The sequence below is a fragment of the Saimiri boliviensis genome, chromosome 11 (genome assembly GCF_048565385.1).
Source record: "Saimiri boliviensis isolate mSaiBol1 chromosome 11, mSaiBol1.pri, whole genome shotgun sequence".
Taxonomy (NCBI): domain Eukaryota; kingdom Metazoa; phylum Chordata; class Mammalia; order Primates; family Cebidae; genus Saimiri; species Saimiri boliviensis.
The window spans coordinates 111162233-111181694 of NC_133459.1; the positions used below are offsets into that span (position 1 = coordinate 111162233).

The window sequence follows — 19462 nt, forward strand, 5'->3', positions numbered from 1 at the left end:
TCTCCAGATTCAGTTCAATAATAAGCTGCTAGATATTGCCTTTAGCAGGCTTTTAAATAATTTTAGAATGAAATATGAGATACTCTTACTTATTCTGAAAGCAGTTACCTGGCCTATTAAAAAAAATCTTTTTTCAAATCTTCCACCAATCTATATGTTAATATTTAAAGTTCTTCATTAGTTAAAACTCATCTAACTTTGTGCACCCTTGAATCTCCTTAACTATCTGTAGCTCAGGTTTGGCATTATGAATATAGGTTTTGTTGTCGTTGCTAGTGAAAGGAGAAATCTATTCTTTTGGAGACGCTTCCCTAGTTTGTCTTATGTAAAACCACCTCAATCCTTCATACTCCACCATCTCAGCTACACATTTTTTCTCTGGTTTTGCATACGGAATGAGAACATCTTAGGCAAACGGCTGGGCTTATGTACTATTTACCCGAAACACATGGAAATCCACATTTAACATTCTGTATCTTTTTTGGGAATGTTCAGGTATGTACACTATGTCTATAAACCAATGAAGGTCAAATCCTTGGCCCTTAGAGGAAAATCTCAATCTAGCTCCTCTCTCAACAATAAAAGATTTGTTGTACAGAACCCAATTGATAATAATCTTGAGGAGCCAGGTACAGATGATCTGTACTCTTCTGGCAGGCACTTTAGGTTTTCAAAGTTAAATAGGAAGAATACATTCACTTACCTAAACCCTCCACAAATATTCAATGCTTGCTCATTCAAGGACTCTTCAGTTTGTCCTTGTACTTCCTATCAAGGTAAAGGTCCCTTCCACTTCGACTTTCTGTACATCCATCTTCTGTCTGTGGAAGAATAGCTATAAACCATATGGACAAGGGCTATATCTTCCCACACTAGTCGAGCACCTTAGTAGAGCATACAGTATTTGGGGTGAAGAGAGGACAGGTTTTGGAATTGGTAAATGTTCCTCCCAAGATTTGTCTTAATATTGACCATGGTTCATGTTTTCTGGTGGAGAAACCAGGTAGGCGTGGGAGTGGTGAAGTCATGCACAACTAAATATAATAGGAACGATGAGAAATTGGAAAATAAAAGTTATAAATTCCACATTCTTAATCTAGATTATTCATGTCGGCAGCAGGTGAGATAGGGACAGTTTGAGGGACAAGAAAGTGTTTTGCTAAGACTGACAGCTATAATACATTTGAAAGCACAATGATGTGCCTAAGAATGAAATTAAGGATTCAGGCAGGATTGTAAAGGATTAGACAGCAGTAGTGCTGTTTTTTAATTTTGAAAGAGCCAGAGCCTTAAATGAAAATTGAGGCAAAATTCCAAGGGTTTCTTTGCAGTTGGAAAGACATATATTTGGAAAAGAATTAGCTTAAATGACTTAATACAAAATAAAGTGAAGAAACACCTAAATAAGTTCCTACTTTGGACCATGTAGCTCACATATTTTCATTTAATTGCCAAAATAAGCCCAAAGGTTAAAAAAATTACTTCATTTTGTCCCTCAAGAAGCTCAGGCTTAGGAAGGTAAAGGAATTAGCCCAAGGGCACATAACTCTTTCATCCACCCTGAACCACTTCTGTGAATATCTAGACCACTCAAATATTCATGGAAGGTGAATTTAATACTGGTATCCTTATAACATGTGTTAAGATTCAATATTAATTTTGAATTTCAGCACTGGATGGTTAGCTAACCATGAATCAGTCAACAACATTCTTAGACCATCTAAAACAGACAAATTATGGGGGATATTAGAATTCTGAAGGAATATAACATCTTATTCCTGAGATGAATAGCATTTGAAGGAGAAAACAGAATGTGCACAAATCTATAAAAAACATGTGCACACTTACAGAAATGTGGGTTCACCCAGAATCATTTTGTAAGCAATAAAATGAGAAGAAAGTGACTAGTCATGGTTGTTAAAATGCCCTGAGTTACTTAAGGTAGGTTAGATACCTTAAGATTTATGTTTAGGAATTAACTTTTACAAAATGTGCCAGACAAAATGAACTTAGCATCATTTAATCCTTACAGCCACCTTGTAAAGTAGGTAGTAATGTTACTCCAATTTTACTGGTGATGAAATTAAGTCAGAAAGAGTTGAAGCATCATGCCCAGGTTTCCAGAGGTGGTAAGTGGCAGAGCTGGCATTTGCACTGTGGCAATACCAGAGTCACTGCTCTTCTGCTGAAGTTAGGCTTTCTACTTCATGTAAGTGACCATGTAAGTTTGTGGGCTGCGTTTATCCAGATTCTGACTCCTTAACCCTTGACAAAGTTTCTATGTGAAAACAGTTTCCCATTTTTCTTAGAGGGGTCTGGTCATTAATTTACTCAACAAATTTTTCTTGAATAACCATAATGTGCAACACAGTGCAGTGCTCATGCTGGGGACACAGCGGTGAACAGGTCAGACAAGGACTCTACTCTGTTGCATGGACTGTGCTGGGCACTTCATACACACTAACAATGCATTACAGTGAATCTTCGTTGTGAAAAGAACGTGCACTTTCATTAGACTGAACAAATGAGTTACCCTTAAAAATTAACATCATTCTTCCAAAATTTCTATTGAGTGAGACGGTTTGGGGAGATTCCTACTAAGAACCAGAGAACCAGTTTAAATGCTCTTACGGTCCTAAAATGATTTTCTGAATGAAGCCTTAAAACACGTATCTATAACAACACGTAGTTACATTTTCATAATATAAGCTGCTCATGTTCATTTTGGAACAGCTTACTCCCACCGCCCAAAATTGCACTTGTTACACACTTTGCTTAGTGTTGCTTAACCCGTAGCTCTAAGTAATTAGTTGTGGAATAGTGTTTATAACAACGTGGAGGGTGAGGTAGGTCTAATACCCATCCCATATTAAAGAAATTACCAATCATTTGCCAAATTTCAACTGCTTTTTAACAGTTGTTTTTTTTTTTTTTTTTTTTCTGATGAAAAAGGTCCACCTCTAAAATTCATCAAGCTACAGCCTATTACAATGAACCAACATTCTTGAAATCTTCAAAGGTGATCCCAGGTTTCAATAAGGAGAGCAGGGCTCTAAAAATGTTTTCCTCCTCTTGCTTGTATTCATGCTTCCTCACCTGTTCACTGGAGTAGAGGGGTGTCAGCCTGAGGCTCAAAGAAAGACCCCTTGAGAGTCTGCTGACTAAGCTTGCAGCAGGGACCCACACGGCATGACAGAACGGGCTCCTTGCATACATGCAGTTCCATAGTTAGTTACATACCCACGCATAGGCGTGGATACACATGGATGTATGCATTTTTGTATGCATGTGCTGTGAGCCAGCATTGGTCTCCCCTTCCTTTATCCCGACCCCTGAGGAAACCCTGCAGTTCCCTGGAATTCAGGGAATAAATAACGAGATGAGGCAAATAGTCCTTTTTCCTTCCCTGGTGGCTGGGACTGCTCAGCGCCCGGAATATGCAATGCCTTCTCTCACAAGCAGCTAATAAAGACACGACTGAAAAGATGAGCAAGAGAATGCATGGATCCAGAAAGGGGCCGCTGTACAAGAGATGATGCTTCGGGAGCTACTGGGCTATGATTTCTTTCTTTCTTTCTTTCTTTTTTAATATACAAAGCCCTGGGAGGCTGCAGGGGAGGCAAAGAAACCCTGAATGTAAAATCCTGAGATTTTTCTAACAGCGCCTAGAAACCACCGCCAGGCTCCAGCCCGGGTCTGGGTCAAGGAATTCGAGGGACGCAGGCTGGACGCACCGGCTGAAACTCGAGGCGCTGCATCGGCACTTTGCGCCTTGGTGGGCTTTGCTTGTGGGAAGACGCGTCCACGCACCATTTTTCCAGGCGTTGTGCGGGGAAACCGCTCAGCTGGTGCCTCGGCAGAGTTTCTGGAAGCTCCATCTCGACTGCCTCCCCTCCCCCCTTTTTGATTTTACCCCCGCGAGGAGCTTCTCCAGCCCCACAGCGTCCGCGCTCCGAGGGGTACAGGTGCCCGCGTCCCGCCGGCTGCCGCCCGGTCCGCCCACGCTGCCTCCTCCGGGCTGGCCTGGGGGCTTGACCCAGCGCCGCCGCTTCTCGAATGGTCTCGTGCAGGGGCGCAGCGGCCGCTGCCCGTCGCCCGGGACTCCCCGCCCTCCCTCGCGACCCCGCGCCGGGGCGGGCGGCGCTAGCGGCGGGCAGGGGGCGGGCAGGGGAGAGGGGGCTCGTCCGGGGGTAGCCGCCTCCTCCGCAGCCTGCCCGAGCCTCGAAGCCCGGACCTGCCTCCGCGCCTTCCTCCAGCGGCTGCATCCCGCCTCCCGCGCCTCGTCCTCCCGCCGCCCCCGCCGCCGCGCCCCCGGTGGCTGCCTCGGCGGACCCGGGAGGGGGCCCGCCGCGTCGGCCGCCTGCTCGGCTCGGCTCGGCCCGGCCCGGCCCGGGAGGCGTGCATGCCCCTGCGGCCCGCGGCGCTCACCAGCAGCATGCTCTATTTCCAGATGGTGATCATGGCAGGGACGGTGATGCTGGCGTACTACTTCGAGTACACGGACACGTTCACCGTGAACGTGCAGGGCTTCTTCTGCCACGACAGCGCCTACCGCAAGCCCTACCCCGGCCCGGAGGACAGCAGCGCCGTGCCCCCCGTGCTCCTCTACTCGCTGGCCGCCGGGGTCCCCGTGCTCGTGGTAAGCCCGGGGGCGCTCGCCCTCGCAGACTCCCTTCTCGCGCCCCTCGCCTTCGTGGTGGAGGCCCCGCGGAGGGTTGGGGCGCGGTAGGCTTCGCCTTCTAAGTTCGTCCAAGTTACGGGCAGCCCCTTCCCCAGAGGACATTCTAGGGAACGTGACGGGTGGGTGCGAAGGACGCCCCCAGCGCTTGCCACAGGCCATCCCCGGATCCTCCGCGGTGGCTGCAGCGTCGGGTGACGGGGCGGGGATGGAAGGGAAGAGGGGCTGTCGGTGGTGAGGGGTGGGCATCGGGGTTGCAAAGGAGCTGAGCTTTGGGGGTGAATCTTGACTCCATCTACTCTGTGGCCTTGCCTCACTCACTGCCTGCTCTCCGATTGCGCCTGGAAGAAGGGCAGTGGCGGGCGGGCCGGCGAGGAGACCGGGATCAGTTGCTGGGGTGTGGAAGGGACTCCCGCTTCCCGAGTCGGGGCACGTATTTCTGTTTCACCACCTCCTTCCTCTTCAGATGAAAGTGCCAATGGGACTAAGCTGACCAGGGAAGAAATAATCTGAAAAAGAATTTGAGCATTTCTAGATGAAGAGGCCTCAGCAGCAGTGCTTTGCTGAAAAGCAGGCGCTGTGCCTCAATTACCAGAGCACTTCAGATTTATTTAAAGGCTGCTCCGCTCCCTGGGCGGTTTAAGCCCTTTTCGCTTAGAACCTCACAGAGCATGTCTTTTGGATTTATTCAGTCTGTGTGTGTGTGTGATGAGAGAGAAAGAATGACTGTATGATACACACACGTATATATACACACATCACATATATACATATGAAATTACTGGGATAAGTTACACATAACAATACCAATTTTATTATAATAATTTACATATGTGAATATGCTGCAGATTTATTCTGAGGAGAATTGTTGGTGTTTCTTCAGAAAACCTGCTATGTTATGGTGCCTTTAATATTGACAAAGTCTTGGGGGTTCCCTTCCTGTGATGTGCGCTGTCTGGCTCTCTCAGTAGATAACAAACAGGGAATTAGAAAATGAAGAGAAAAGGAAAAATGAAGTTTTATTTGCACTAGCAAAATGTGAAAATTGCAAGAATGAATGTTAAGAATGTCTGCTGAATCCATTCGGTTTGAATATTCATCTTCTTTTTTGAGTTTAGGAGCAATTACTTACTAATTTGCAAAATAATGAAAAGTTCCTAACACATAAAATAGAATTCAGTGAACAAATCAAGGCATTTCTTGATAACCCTAAAGAAACTTTTTCACATGTTCTGTGACAGTTGACTTCAAAACCTCTAGCATAATGGTTAGAAATGTGTTAGACCTTGCCCCAGATAATGTACTTTTTAAAATGTATAAGTTGCTAAAATTTGTCAGTAGCCCCAAAATCAGCCTTCATGTTTAAGTTCTCCTCTCTACATTTCACAAGCTGGCAGAGAAAAAAAAAATGGTCGTTTTTTTGGGGGGGTACTTTTTACTTTCTGGAGATCTGGGTTTCCTGTACATTTTTTCCAGGAAACTGAATGGTCCAGATATTTTTTCGAGGATGGTTTCAAAGAAAAAAGGAAAAGCCTGTCACTTTCAGTTCATTGGTTTGGTCATAGCTATAATCAATAATGTCTGTAATTCATCCTTTAATTACCATTCTATGTATTATTTAAATGAGATAGCACTTTTCAGTCTTAACCAGCCAGTCATGATGGCAGGTGCTAGTTAGAGACAAGAACACACTGGCCCAAAGATTTGACTGATTCCCACTTAGCGGGAATATAGCATGGAGAAAAAGAATGAATTAGTCACTATTTAGTGCGTGCTGTATTCTGGCTGCCAAATAGTCATAGTTGCATATATTTCTCAGAGCAGCTCTATCAGGAGATATTATCTCCAATTAATATTTGAAGAAACTAAGATTCAGATAATAAATTGGGAATATCTGCAAACAAACAAAAAAGGTAGATATGGCATTTGTATGCCTATAGGACAGATACCAAATGCCATGCGACTTCCACTCTTCCACAGAGCTTGTTCTCTGAAAGAATATTGAAGCTGGCTGGTCAGGCAGGCATTGAGAATGTAAGTGGATAGATTTTTCTAAAGTCAGAATCCAACTTGATTTCCATGTTTTGACTTTTAGTTCTTTTAGGTACAAGAGAATGGATTTGGGAGCCCGTTTAGAAGAGAAGGAAGTGGTGGGTTTTGGAGGATAGCTGTGCTTCCGGCCTTTGCTTTCCCTTCTGCTTCTAGGAATAGAGCACTCTGTCACCATGCGAGGGTCTGGGAGCAGTAAGGGCAGCTCTGCCTCTCCACTTCTCTCAAGAACACTGGGTTAGCATGCTCACTTGGGCATCAAAATAATAATATTAATAATGATGTTAACAGTACCCATCATTTGTTGAGTTATTACTTTCTTCTGTATACTGTAATAGAATTTCTGCATACCTTATATCCTTCTGATATTTGCATTTTCTCTGACAGTAATAATTATTATTCTCATCTAATATTTGGGAACACAAAGGCTTAGAAAGATTAGCTTGTTCAAAGACCAAGGCTAACAATGTTACACCCAGAATTCTCCCCCTACTTTATCATACTCTCAAGTATGGTTTTCTTATAACAGGATGAAAACTCAATTTGCTCATCAAACATTCTTTTAAACAAATGCCTCAAAAGGTCTCTTTTACATTTTTTGTGCCATAGTAATAAAGGTTCATATATAGATCTTTAACTTTCAAACTGATTTCTAGTTCTTGAAAGTAATTTTGAAAAGCAGTTCTCCTCATTACCACAATCTATATATTTGATTCATACTTGTGAAATTCATTTATGTAAAAATCAAAAACAATGTGTATTTTGAATTTTGTCACCTTTACATAGTGCTGACTTGGGGCCCAGGTTTGGAGCCTAATAAATTTGGATTCAAATCCAAAGTACAGCCTGATGCTTTGTTAAGAGTTGGGAAGTCTACTTGCTGTGTAATCTTGAACAATGTATTTAAATTCCTTAAGCCTCAATTCCCTTAGTGACAAGGTTTTGAATATCAAATTATAGTTATAATACGCAAATGTCATCTTTGGCCCATAGTTGATACTCCATAAGGGTTCACTACATCATTAACATTATTATTATTAAGAAAATAGTAATTCAGTAAATATTTATTGAATTCCTGTGTTCCAAGCATTGTATCTGGCCGAGTAGAGGTTATTAAGGCAACTTCAGCAGTAAACCATAGTAAGTGATCCTCAGGAGTTACAGCCTAATTTGTGAAATTAGATAAACATACCACAGATCATAATTATGACAGAAGTTATACATGTGTAAGTGTATGTATATATGCATATACGTGCATCTGTACATACCACAAAGACCTCTAGTAGTTCCAAAGAGGATGAGATCACTTTTATTTGAAGACAGGGGGAAAGGCTTCATGGAGAAGATGGTGGCATTTAAGGGACGTCTTGAAGGAGAGGCTGAAACGGAATTTGAGTTAGGACATCACAGAAGCAGTTCCGTGAACAACCCTGTGGAGGCAGCAAAGGGAGACTGTGCCCTTGAAACAAGTTGGTTTGTTTTGTTTCTAAGAGTGGTGTGGAGATAAATGGGGTATACACCTGAAGATGAAGGCTGGGGTCACAAGACTTGAAATGCCATGCCAGGCTGAGAGATTTTCTCAATTTGGTAGGAATTTAGCAGAGACAAAGTCTGATGGGTGATTTTTAGGACATTTTTTAGGTAGTAGAGTATAGGACTCTAATGCTACCAAAATACATGATTTGAAACTCTTCATCTTCAAGTTTATTTCGTATTGCCTAATATTATTTCAATTGTATTTTCAGAAAACAACTGTAATTTGGGGTTATTTACACAAATGATATAGTTTATAAACTATTTGAAAATAGGTACTGTTCAGTTGGTTCTGTAAAGCATTTGCCAGAGCCCCGCATACTGCTTATACAGGTATAAATTTAGTTAGTGACCCTTAGTGTTCATTGATTGAAAGAACTGGTGATGACAATGGTTTCTGCTCCCCAAATGTGGATACGGTGACCACTAGCAGCTACTGTTCCTTGGATCTCTGAGCAACATAGGTGACTGAAAGGAGATGAAGCTAGATTACTATCTTCATAAAGCTAGAATAAAGATAAAGAAAACCAGCACCAACCAAGGCAGCCCCTGACACTGAGCACAGCAAGTTTGAACGTTAAGGTACATCTCAAATTATTTATGTCTGCAACCCCAGGAAGCTCCCTCTGGACCTTGAGACTTAGATTTGAGAAATGTAGCTACTGCTGCTATCCCAGGGGTGCTGGCATCATTGCATGTGGTGAAGATAGATGATAGAAGGTCATCTCATGCCCAGAGCTCCCCATTGGATCAATGTGCCTAAACTTTCCCATAGACCTCTTTCCTCCCAAACTCTACCTTAGGTATCACTGCCCATCCCCATTCCTGGAACACTCTCCTCTGGTGTGGTACAGGAGAAAAAGCACAGGCGTGGGTTACAGATGTGTCTGGATTCTTATCCTTGTTTCTCCTGCTTGCTAGCCATGTAACGTCAGTCAAAATGTTCTCATTCATAAACTGGACATCAAAACACTCACCTCTTGGAGACTCAGTACATGTAAAGGTTAAGATCACAGACTTTGAAGTCTTCTTGGGTTTGAAGGCCGGATCTGCTGCTTTCCAGCTGTGAGAATTTGAGCCAGTTACCTTCTCTATGCATACTCCGTTTTCTTGGTTGTAACATGGAGGTAATGAGTACTGGCCTCATAGGATTACTGAGTATGAAATGGGTTAACATATGTGAGTATCTGAGTAGTCCCCCGCTGTATATGTGTTAGCTCCTGTTAGGCTTTTCAAGGCTGTGTTGATTAATCTGGAAACCTCTTTAAAGCACCTAGCAAAATACTTTTGTTTGTTAGTGGATTCCAAGGCCATAAAGAAATTAAATGTGGATAGAAACCACTTAGTTTAGTCTACTGACGATCACAAATTTGGAGTCTGAATAAGAAGAAAAGCAAAACTTAATCGGAATTCAGTTCTTAAAATAAAATTAATGATTCCTATTTTTGGTGACTCCTCTGTTTGTCCAAGTGGCTAAAATTAGCTAAAATTTTTCATGCATTTCTTACATACCAGCCACTGTGTTAGGTGCATTTAATGCATTGCTTTATTTAATACTCCCCAGGAGAGTACTTTCCTTAGACGTAGGGGACTATCATTAAGTATATTTTACAAATGAGAAATGGGAAGTTTAGTGAGATTACTATATGTGAGACTCGAATTATTTAAATTCATTAATATAATCAATTTTCACAATAAAATTATGAAAGAGATTTGGATGTAAGGAGATTAGATGACCAATTGAGTCCCATGATAGCAATCCCAGAGTCCCCAAAGCCTGTCATTTAATTTTTTGTTATATACTTGTACCCTAACATGTTAATTAGTCTTTAAAGAATTTTACTCATAGTGATTCAATACTAGGAGTCAAAGTTTTTCAAACATTTTACCCTCAATTTCAGTTTTCCTTCTTTGATGGAAAACTTCATGTTCTATTGTAGGTAATGATTTCAATGGGTGGTGTAGGAAATTGTTTGTTTCCTATTAAGCTTGGAAATGTTGTAGAGGAGTAGGTGGCAGCAGAAGGGATTCAGAGATATTTCTATTGTTTTGATTTGAAGGCATGTGTCTCATCTTAGTAGCACACACTGCTACAGTGCTACAAGCACCACATTTATGTGGAAGCATTCTCTGGTTCTAGATCTGCAAACTGTGGTACATGGAGAAGTGAAGATACTTCTGTTTCTAAGGCATGTTTCTTAAAACGAGACCTGGCACTGGATTCGGGGGTGCAATGAATGCAAGGAAATTGTATGTAAAATATTGGATGTATGTAGTTTGTTTGTTTGTTTCTTTCTTTCTTTTTCTTTCTTTCTTTCTCCCTCTTTTCCTTCCTTCCTTCCTTCCTTTCTTTTTTTTATTTCTCTCTCTCTCTCTTTCTTTCTTTCTTTCTTTCTTTTTTTGAGATGGAGTTTTGCTCCGTCACCCAGGCTGGAGTACAGTGGTGCAATCTCAGCTCTCTGCAGCCTCTGCGTCCTGGGTTCAAGCGATTCTCCTGCCGTAGACTCCCAAGTGCCTGGGATCACAGGCCCGCCCCACTACACCTGGCTAATTTTTGTATTTTTAGTAGAGACAGGGTTTCACCACGTTGGTCAGGCTTGTCTCAAACTCCTGATCTCATGATCCACCCACCCCGGCCTCCCAAAGTGCTAGAATTACAGGAGTGAACCACCATGCCCGGCCCCATGCAGTTTCTTTAGTAAGAGCCTCTGTGCTTTTATTAGATTGTTGGATATATCCAAAATCCCCTAAAAATTAAGAATGACTCTTTGGGGGTATGTGGGTCTGTTTAAACTCCTTCTTATGTCTCTTAGGATTTTGCTTCACGTAGATATTTTCACTCATATTCATTTATTTTCTCCCTTCTTTCTTCCCTCCTTTTCCCTTTCCCTCTTTATTCCTCTTTGTCTCTTTTTCCATTTATTTTCTCTCCTTTGGATAGCACTAAGGAGATGGTGATGCTCAGGGAAAAGCAAAGACCCACAACAGCACTTAGCTTTTTTTTCTCCCTTCACCTCTCCCTCCCTTCCCTCTCTTGCCTGCTCCTATCTCCCTCCGTCTTTCATTGCTCATTATCCACGTGGCTTCTCTTGCCAGTTCCTTATCTGAAAAATATTGACTTATTCTTTCCTACTTTTCAGTGCTGTTGTGAGAATCAAATGGTTGAGAAAACACTGTGGAGACGATCAATCACTCCATACATGTAAGGAAAATGTCATGTGAGCAGGTTACATGGGTGATGTTGCCACCTGGTCATTGGAGATGGTTAGCACTGCTTGCAGCACTGTTTCGCCAGCTTTAGTCTGTGGTGTGGAAAAATAAATAAGATTTTTATACTTCTTTTCTGATTTTCCTATAGAAAGAATAGGAAAAATAAACAACAACAACAATGTAAAACGGTCTCCTAACTAATTATTAATGCGATACCCAATGGTGTTTTCAAAATATTTCAGTAAACTCTGAGTATTGTCAAGATAATTATAAAGAATCATCGCATTCATTTTGTAATTTGAAATAATGTTTCTAGGGAGCATAGTTGATACCATCTATTAAGTATATAATATATTAATTTATAAATTTGTACTGTGCCACAAACACATTATTGGCAAAAGTATTTAATGATAGTGTATCTGCTATGTAATAGGTATAATGCTACTGCCTGGGCTTCTACAGTAATATGCTTTATATTCTACAGGAATATGCTTTATATTCCTGCCCTTCGGAAATTCAGACAAAATACTTAAAATTACATATCCAAGCCTCAGTTTTTTAATCTGTAAAATCGAGATAATGCTTAACCTGATACCTAATAATTAAATATTTACATGTACTAAGTGCTCAATAAGTAATAGCTGCTTGTTTAACATAAATGCTGATAATTTTTATTGATAATGCAAAGCAAATGACATTATGCGTACGTAATCATTTTTGTTGAGTGAATAAGGTAAACCATTTACTATTTAATCCTTTCAGATAGTATATATAGTAACATATCCAGGGAGCTTTAGCAATTTGCTCCAGTTGGTAAATGACATATCTAGGATCTGAACCTATTACTTCAAGTCTAATGCTCTGTTGGTTGCAGTTGCCAGCTAATTTGATTTATAGTATAAATGATGGCATTCCTAGCAGCAAGGGAGTGTTGAAACATACTGAATGCACATCAATATGTTCTTTACAGTAACCACATGCTTGTTAATATATAAATTTAGTTACAACCAAACATAAAAAGAAAAATTTTAAATCTATGTTTAAAGATAAAGATTTATTGATTTCTAAGACCAGTGGAAGAGCCAGTAGAACTAAATTTTCCCAGCTCATCATTCTCATTCATACATGGTGAGAAGGTAAGTTCTGAGGTCAGAGTTATGATCTTAACTTATAGTTAGGAGCACCCTTATAACAGACTTTGGAATATCATAAGGAGTATCATTATTATGAAAGATATTTTTAAATATGTGAAATGGAGTTTCAGATTCAGTACTATTTAAACTTTTTATGAGGATGCCAGTTTTCACTCAGCAGGCTGGTTACTTTTTTAGTCTTATTATGACAGATGTAGTTTGAGAATCACTGTCAGTAAAATCGCCATTTTTTTTGGTGGCAAAAATAGGATTCTAGAGTTTTATTCTCCAGGCCAGGTACATTTAAAACCCTATAGAGAGTTTTTTTGTGGGCTTTTCTCACTGATAAAACATGTGTGAGTTAAAGCATATATAAGTGTGTCTGTGGGGCTTGGAGTATATGTGTGTATAATAAATTTGTAATTTCTGATATGAATTCATTTTTATGTTCCTTTCTTCTCACCTCTGTAATGCTTCCTGGAATATTCTGATATATTCTTCCAAACTAGCACCAATGCCTCTGTGTAGATCTCTTGGACTTTCTCAGTTGAATAATTGCATTCTCTTCTATGATCCCTTCATCTTTTATACAAGTTGTGAAACTCAAATAACTTTATATTATACTTTATATTGTGCTTTATTTAAGTTTCCATAACTAGACTTGAGCATTCCAAAGTCAGGTGGTAGTATCTGATTCAAGCCAATTTTGTCATGCCCAGCTTTTAGGTTATTTTTACTAGATGACGTATCCAGGCACCAACTGAAGTTCATGGTGATGATGTTATAATGAATTAAATTCAAGTGTCAGAGCAAATTTTGCTGTGCATACAGTTATTTAATAATAACTTATTAAGCAAACAGTTTACAGATTTTTTTCTCTAAGTTCAGTGAATTCCTGACTCTCTGTCCTTGAGACGTTTTAAGCTCACAAAATCCTATATATAAAAGTGTGGGCACAGCCACCATGGGATACTGGGTCCTCAAGCAGACACACTTTAAACCAAGGGCTGGACTCTAAGTTTATTAAGACTAAGGCATTGAGGGAGAGGGTAGAGGCCTTACTAGAATCCTATAATCTGTTCATTCAAGAGTGGGAAGTATCTCCAAACTATTTTAGTTAACCCACATAGCTTGAAAGTAACTTTTTTAACTTTTATTCTAGGTTCCGGGGGTGCACATGCAGGTTTGTTATATAAGTAGATTGCATGTCACAGTGGTTTGGTGTACCACTGTGACATGCAATTCACTTATATAACAAACCCAAGTAATAAACATAGTATCCCATAGGTAGTTTTTCAGTCATGACCCTCCTCCCACCCTTCACCTTTAAGTAGGCCCCAGTGTCTATTCCCTTCTCTGTGCCCATATATACTCAATGTTTAAGTTGATTCAATTTCTTTGCTATTGTGAATAGTGCTGTGATGAACATATATGTGCATACGCCTTTATGATACAGTAATGTATATTCTTTGGGGTATATAACCAACAATGGAATTGCTGGATCAAATGACAATTCTGTTTTAAGTTCTTGGAGAAATCACCAAATTGCTTTCCACAATGGTTAAACTAATTTACATTATCACTAGCAGAATATAAGCATTCCCTTTTCTCTGCAACCTTGCCAGCATCTGTTATTTTTTGACTTTTTAGTAATAGCCATTCTGACTGGTGTGAGATGGTATCTCATTGTGGTTTTGATTTTCATTTCTCTAATGATTAGTGATGTTGAAGGTTTTTTTTCATTTGCTTGTTGGCTTCAAGTCTATCTTCTTTCAAAAATCTTTGATTTTGCCAATGAGTTCATCTTTAGCATTCATCATGTGAATTCAGTCATTACTTTCATCAATGAAATTTTTTTATATCCACAGTGCTAATTAAATCAGTTGGTAATTAACATGTAGATAGTAAAAAGAGTTGTAACAGCCTCTGGAGTGGGACTTTTCTGATAAAATGCTGGTGACTACCTAGGACCTGGCATTTTGATAGCATTTTAGCTGACTACTCCTTAAATCAGAACATAAACAAACGGGTTCATACATATCAGACAGATTATGGTGACATGCTTTAAATTACAGACTTCAAAACTTAGAACGAGATCTTCTTTGTCCTCATTATTTCTAGAATAGACTTTCAGAATTTGTTCCCTAACGGATAACTTCATAATAATTGTGGAATTGATTAAATTTTATTTGCCACATGGCCACAGTTACATTTTGCTAGTCCATTGAATTTTTCAATTTTTCATTAATTTGTTGATGACCTGTTTTGTGTTTGGGATGGCATGGAAATATCTAAAACACTTGGAATTGAAAGAATAGAAGTAGAGGCCGGGTGCAGTGGCTCAAGCCTGTAATCCCAGCACTTTGGGAGGCCGAGGCGGGTGGATCACAAGGTCGAGAGATCGAGACCAACCTGGTCAACATGGTGAAACCCCGTCTCTACTAAAAATACAAAAAAGTAGCTGGGCATGGTGGTGCGTGCCTATAATCCCAGCTACTCAGGAGGCTGAGGCAGGAGAATTGCCTGAACCCAGGAGGCAGAGGTTGCAGTGAGCCGAGATCACGCCATTGCACTCCAGCCTGGGTAAGAAGAGCGAAACTCCGTCTCAAAAAAAAAAAAAAAAAGAAAGAAAGAAAGAATAGAAGTATAAAAAGAAAGGAGAGTGAGGGAGGGAACTTTTTCTACTTCCATTCCTTCTCTCCTCTCCCCTCCCTCTTTCCCTTTTTTTCTTCCCTGACTTCATTTCTACCTTCTTTCCTTTCTCCCTCCCTCTCTCATCCTTCCTTTTTGTGGACAAATATTTGGTGAGCATCTTCTATGTGCACCATACCTTGAGATTAAGACTTAAAGAGGTTAAGTGACTTGTTCTGAAACCTAAAACCAAGATAAAGCCTAGCCCCCACCACCCCTTCTTCAAATATTTCAAAGAAATATCTCGAAATAAAATACTTATGAAATTATAGAGCAGTTATGTACAAATATGCCCCTGCCATATGTATGTAACACCAAAATAACATGTGGCATTACCTCTATAAGGAAAATAGAATTTGTGTTGATACAACCAGAACCTCTATGCTGAGTGAATTGTGTTCTGGTGAAGTGATCCCTTTCTTAAAGAGTGATTTCAATAGTACCAGCAGAAACTGTACTTTTTAATCTCCATTTCATATTTAGCTTTTTCTCACACTGGGGTGCATAGAAGCACATTTTACACTGAGAAACATCTTGTATTTCCAGAGATCTCATCAAAGCAGAACACCATGTTCTCACACATACCAAAATTGAGCCGTCTTGGATAGAGATAATATACATGGGGATTCATAAACTAATATTTCCAATTAAAAATACTAGACAGTATCTTTGGGCTGGCCACAATGACCTCTTCCTTCACATGTGTCTTTGCAGTCTTGGGTTTGCTCAGTTACTAAAATGAATGAAGAGACTTAGTTAAAACTATGTGATAACCTTTTTGGTCTTTCACAAAGAGATCTTTATTTCCTCTTCTCGCTTGCTTCTTATCACATGATTACTTGGGGTTCCCTTTTTATATTTTTTTGACTAAATCTAAATACAGATATGAGAATTCAGTAGACTCTTTGTTCAAACCACACTATCAGACTCTTTCCGTCATCCCATTTTTGGAAAAGATTCGTGACTCCAATGTGAAAGAGAACATGCTTCTTCACAACTGGAACTTTGTAGTCGTGAAAAATGGCTTAGATATTATACAGTTTCATCTCTTAATTTTTAAATCAATGCCTAGAGAGATTAAGTGACTTGTCCAAGGTTATGTAACTAATGAGCTAACACAAATACACAAGTAGCAAACATATATGGAGCACTTAGTGTGTATCAGACATTGTTTAACTACTTTATACGTATTAACTAACGTAGCCCTACATCAGCATTGTGAGGCCCTATTGTTATTTCAACTGACAAATGAGGACATCGAGGCACAGAAAGATTAAGTGGCTAACCTACGACCCCAGAGCAAGGAAGTGATGTACCTCGACAGAATGGTTCCATATGTGCTTTAATACAGGATGGCCCTTCTTTTGCCACCTCCTGGAGACGTTAAGGCCACCTGCAATGAGTCTTTCTTTATAGCAATATTAATTGGAAGATAGATAGAGTATGTGATTACTGTGGGGGTTTTTTTCTTCCGTGTGACTATATTTTGTCCCATAAGATTTTACTGAATACTGTATTTATAGCTAAATACTATGATAGTGAAGAGGCAGCAAAAGGGATAAAGAGGTTTTAATACCCACATCATTTGGCTTGATGATGATGCTTTTTTGTTTCTAACATCAAATATTTTCAGACAAAAGGTAACTCTACACTGGCAACTTGCTACAAGTGGTTATAACCAAAATCTACCCATTTTTGATGCACAGATTTTGAATTCTTACTGTGTTATTTTAGCATAGCATAATATAACAGTATAAGGAACATATAGAATACCTGCTGCATCCAAGACAGAGTCATCAGTTTGGCAACCAGTTAGAGGAAGAAGAGTTATTCAGTGGTATAAATTTAAGAGAAAAGCATAGATATTTATATATTTATATTTTGAACTCTTATTTGTTTTTGAAGAGACACAATCTGTTCTTACGAGTACTCTCATAATAATAGCAAAAATAATAGCAGGACTGGTCCAGTCTTGGCACCATTTCCTGGGAAGCAGCAGTGACTTAAGAAAGCAGTTCTATGTGCTACTGTATTTGATGTTATTTTCTCTGTTCTTAATTTTGATTTATTTAAACGCTTTCCATCCTTTAATTTAGATAGTTCTAATACTGTCTCTTTCATAACTCTTTCCTTAATGCTTCTAGTCAACAGTAATCCATCTTTTCTCTAAACTCCTTTTCTTTTTCTTTTATTTTATATACTCTGCATAAGATAAAAAGGGTACTTGTGGGTTTGGGAAGGATTGCTGGAGAGAAAGCAATACAAATGAAATGAACAGTGACTCACTGGCCTGACAGGCAGGCACCTAAGTATTCCTCCTTGCTCTGCTGCTTACTAGCTTTCAGCCCTTGAGAAAGTTAACTCCTTTTTTTTCCCCGACCCCTTTATCATTAGCTCTCTGGTTAGGAAAGGTTTGAACTCCAGCTGGGACAGGATACTGACTCATTGCTTCCCCAGGCAGCTGTTTCTATGTAAAAAACAAGTCTGACTGTTGGGATGCTCTGCCTTCCAATGAAATAAAATCTGTCTCTCTCAATCTCCTCACTGGCCTCAACTCAACCTTTTGAAGTTATATGGAACAACATAGGTGGTTTCCCAGTGTCTGAAGTTATGTTTCAGTTCTCTGACTCTTCCTTTCTTGAACTGAGAATCTTTAACTTCATATAACATGGGTTTGAGTCCCTTCTACCATTCTGGCTGCCCATATCTGGCTGTGCGCAAGATGCCTTATGTTCTTAACTGCTGTCACCACTACTGAATGATGTCTTTGAAGCGTACTTTAACTCTTGCAAATAGAGCAGAAAATGTACCTATTTTGTATGCTATTTTTTTCTCATTACATTAGACTTGGGTTGGGTGTAAAGCCAACCTGTGGTCAATTTGTCTCATCCTTAGAGTAGATTTGTTTATTTTTTTTCAAATAGGCAAAACACAGTATGGTGACACTGTCCTGCTTCATGAACACAGTAAATGTTGCTAAGAGATCATGGCATTTTCTCTCCTGCTGAGACTAAACTGGGCTTCTAAACTTTAAGAGCGCACTCCAGGCAAACTCATCTAATTGAATCTACTGTCTTGGAATCAGATGATTATTAAAATTATTTTAATTGTGCATTATAGTTAATTACATACACGTATTTTGGCTATCAAACAATTGTAAATTCCTATAGACTAGCATATTTGTCTTGCATATCTTTGCTTCTTGCTCACCACATCCTGACTACCCTAATGCCTTTAAAATGGTAGATATAAGTAACTATAATATTTGTGTATTTAAAAATATAATTAATAGAAATTGTCTTAGATACTCATTTCTTTAAGACTATTGTTAATTTCCTGGTCACTTGAATAAAAGATAATTTTCGTGAGAAAATATATTTAGGTGCACTGTACATCCATATATGCCTAGGTTATAAAGTCTAAATTATTTTTCCAAAGCTCAAGTCTTTAGTTTTACTTTATTTCCTAATCATTGCTGATTTCTAGTATTTTCCTGATGTATATTCATTTCATATTTTATTTAATCAAAGCTATATAAAACAGTCCAAAGTAAATCTCAATTCAAATGAAGAATATTTCACATATTCATCATTTTCTTTTAAAAATCATCCACATTGCCATATTTTGCCTCTGTAATTACTATTTCACATCCCCATATCTTTAATTGTACATATCACATATTTTCATATCTTTAAATTGTCACTACTTAAGCATTTATATAATACTGTGTGTGCTCTTTCTTTTTTGTTGCTTTTTGGTTTTATTTTGAGATGGATTCTCCTTACTCTGTCACCCAAGGTAGAATACAGTGGCATTATCTCAGCTCACTGCAACTTTTGCCTCCTGGGTTTAGACGATTCTCCTGCCTCAGCCTCCTGAGAAGTTGGGATTACAGGCGTGTGCCACCACACCCAGCTAATTTTTTTAATTTTTAGTAGAGACGGGGTTTCACCATGTTGGTCAGTCTGGTCTCGAACTCCTGATCTCAGGTGATCCACCCACCTTGGCCTCCCAAAATGCTGGCATGAGCTACTATGCCTGGCCTGCTCTTTATCAAATGTGATATTTTTTATTCTTTCATATACTTGTTTACAATTTTTTCTGAAATTAATTAGGTGACTTAAGATCATCTTCCTTCACTTTTATAACTCAAGCCATTGTCAAAATT

General features: G+C 39.5%; 2 protein-coding genes across 6 annotated transcripts in view; both read left to right on the forward strand.

The window, feature by feature from the left end:
* Positions 1-973: 973 nt before the first annotated feature.
* On the forward strand, positions 974-4394 carry LOC141580466 (uncharacterized; the record flags this gene model as incomplete). The annotated part of the gene is made up of 2 exons (XM_074381555.1): positions 974-1120; positions 3663-4394. Coding segments are annotated over exons 1-2 (879 nt in total), but the record flags the coding sequence as incomplete, so codon positions are not given.
* PLPPR5 (phospholipid phosphatase related 5) overlaps positions 4195-19462 on the forward strand; it is a 114531-nt gene continuing 99263 nt past the window's right edge. For 2 of the 5 annotated variants that reach the window (XM_074381380.1, XM_074381379.1), the window contains exon 1: positions 4195-4639. In XM_074381380.1, coding sequence (XP_074237481.1) covers positions 4403-4639 — 237 coding nt within the window. In that variant the 5' untranslated portion in view covers positions 4195-4402. The remainder of the gene's footprint in view (positions 4640-19462) is intronic. The other 3 variants (XM_074381381.1, XM_074381382.1, XM_003933322.4) reach the window with 2 other exon arrangements.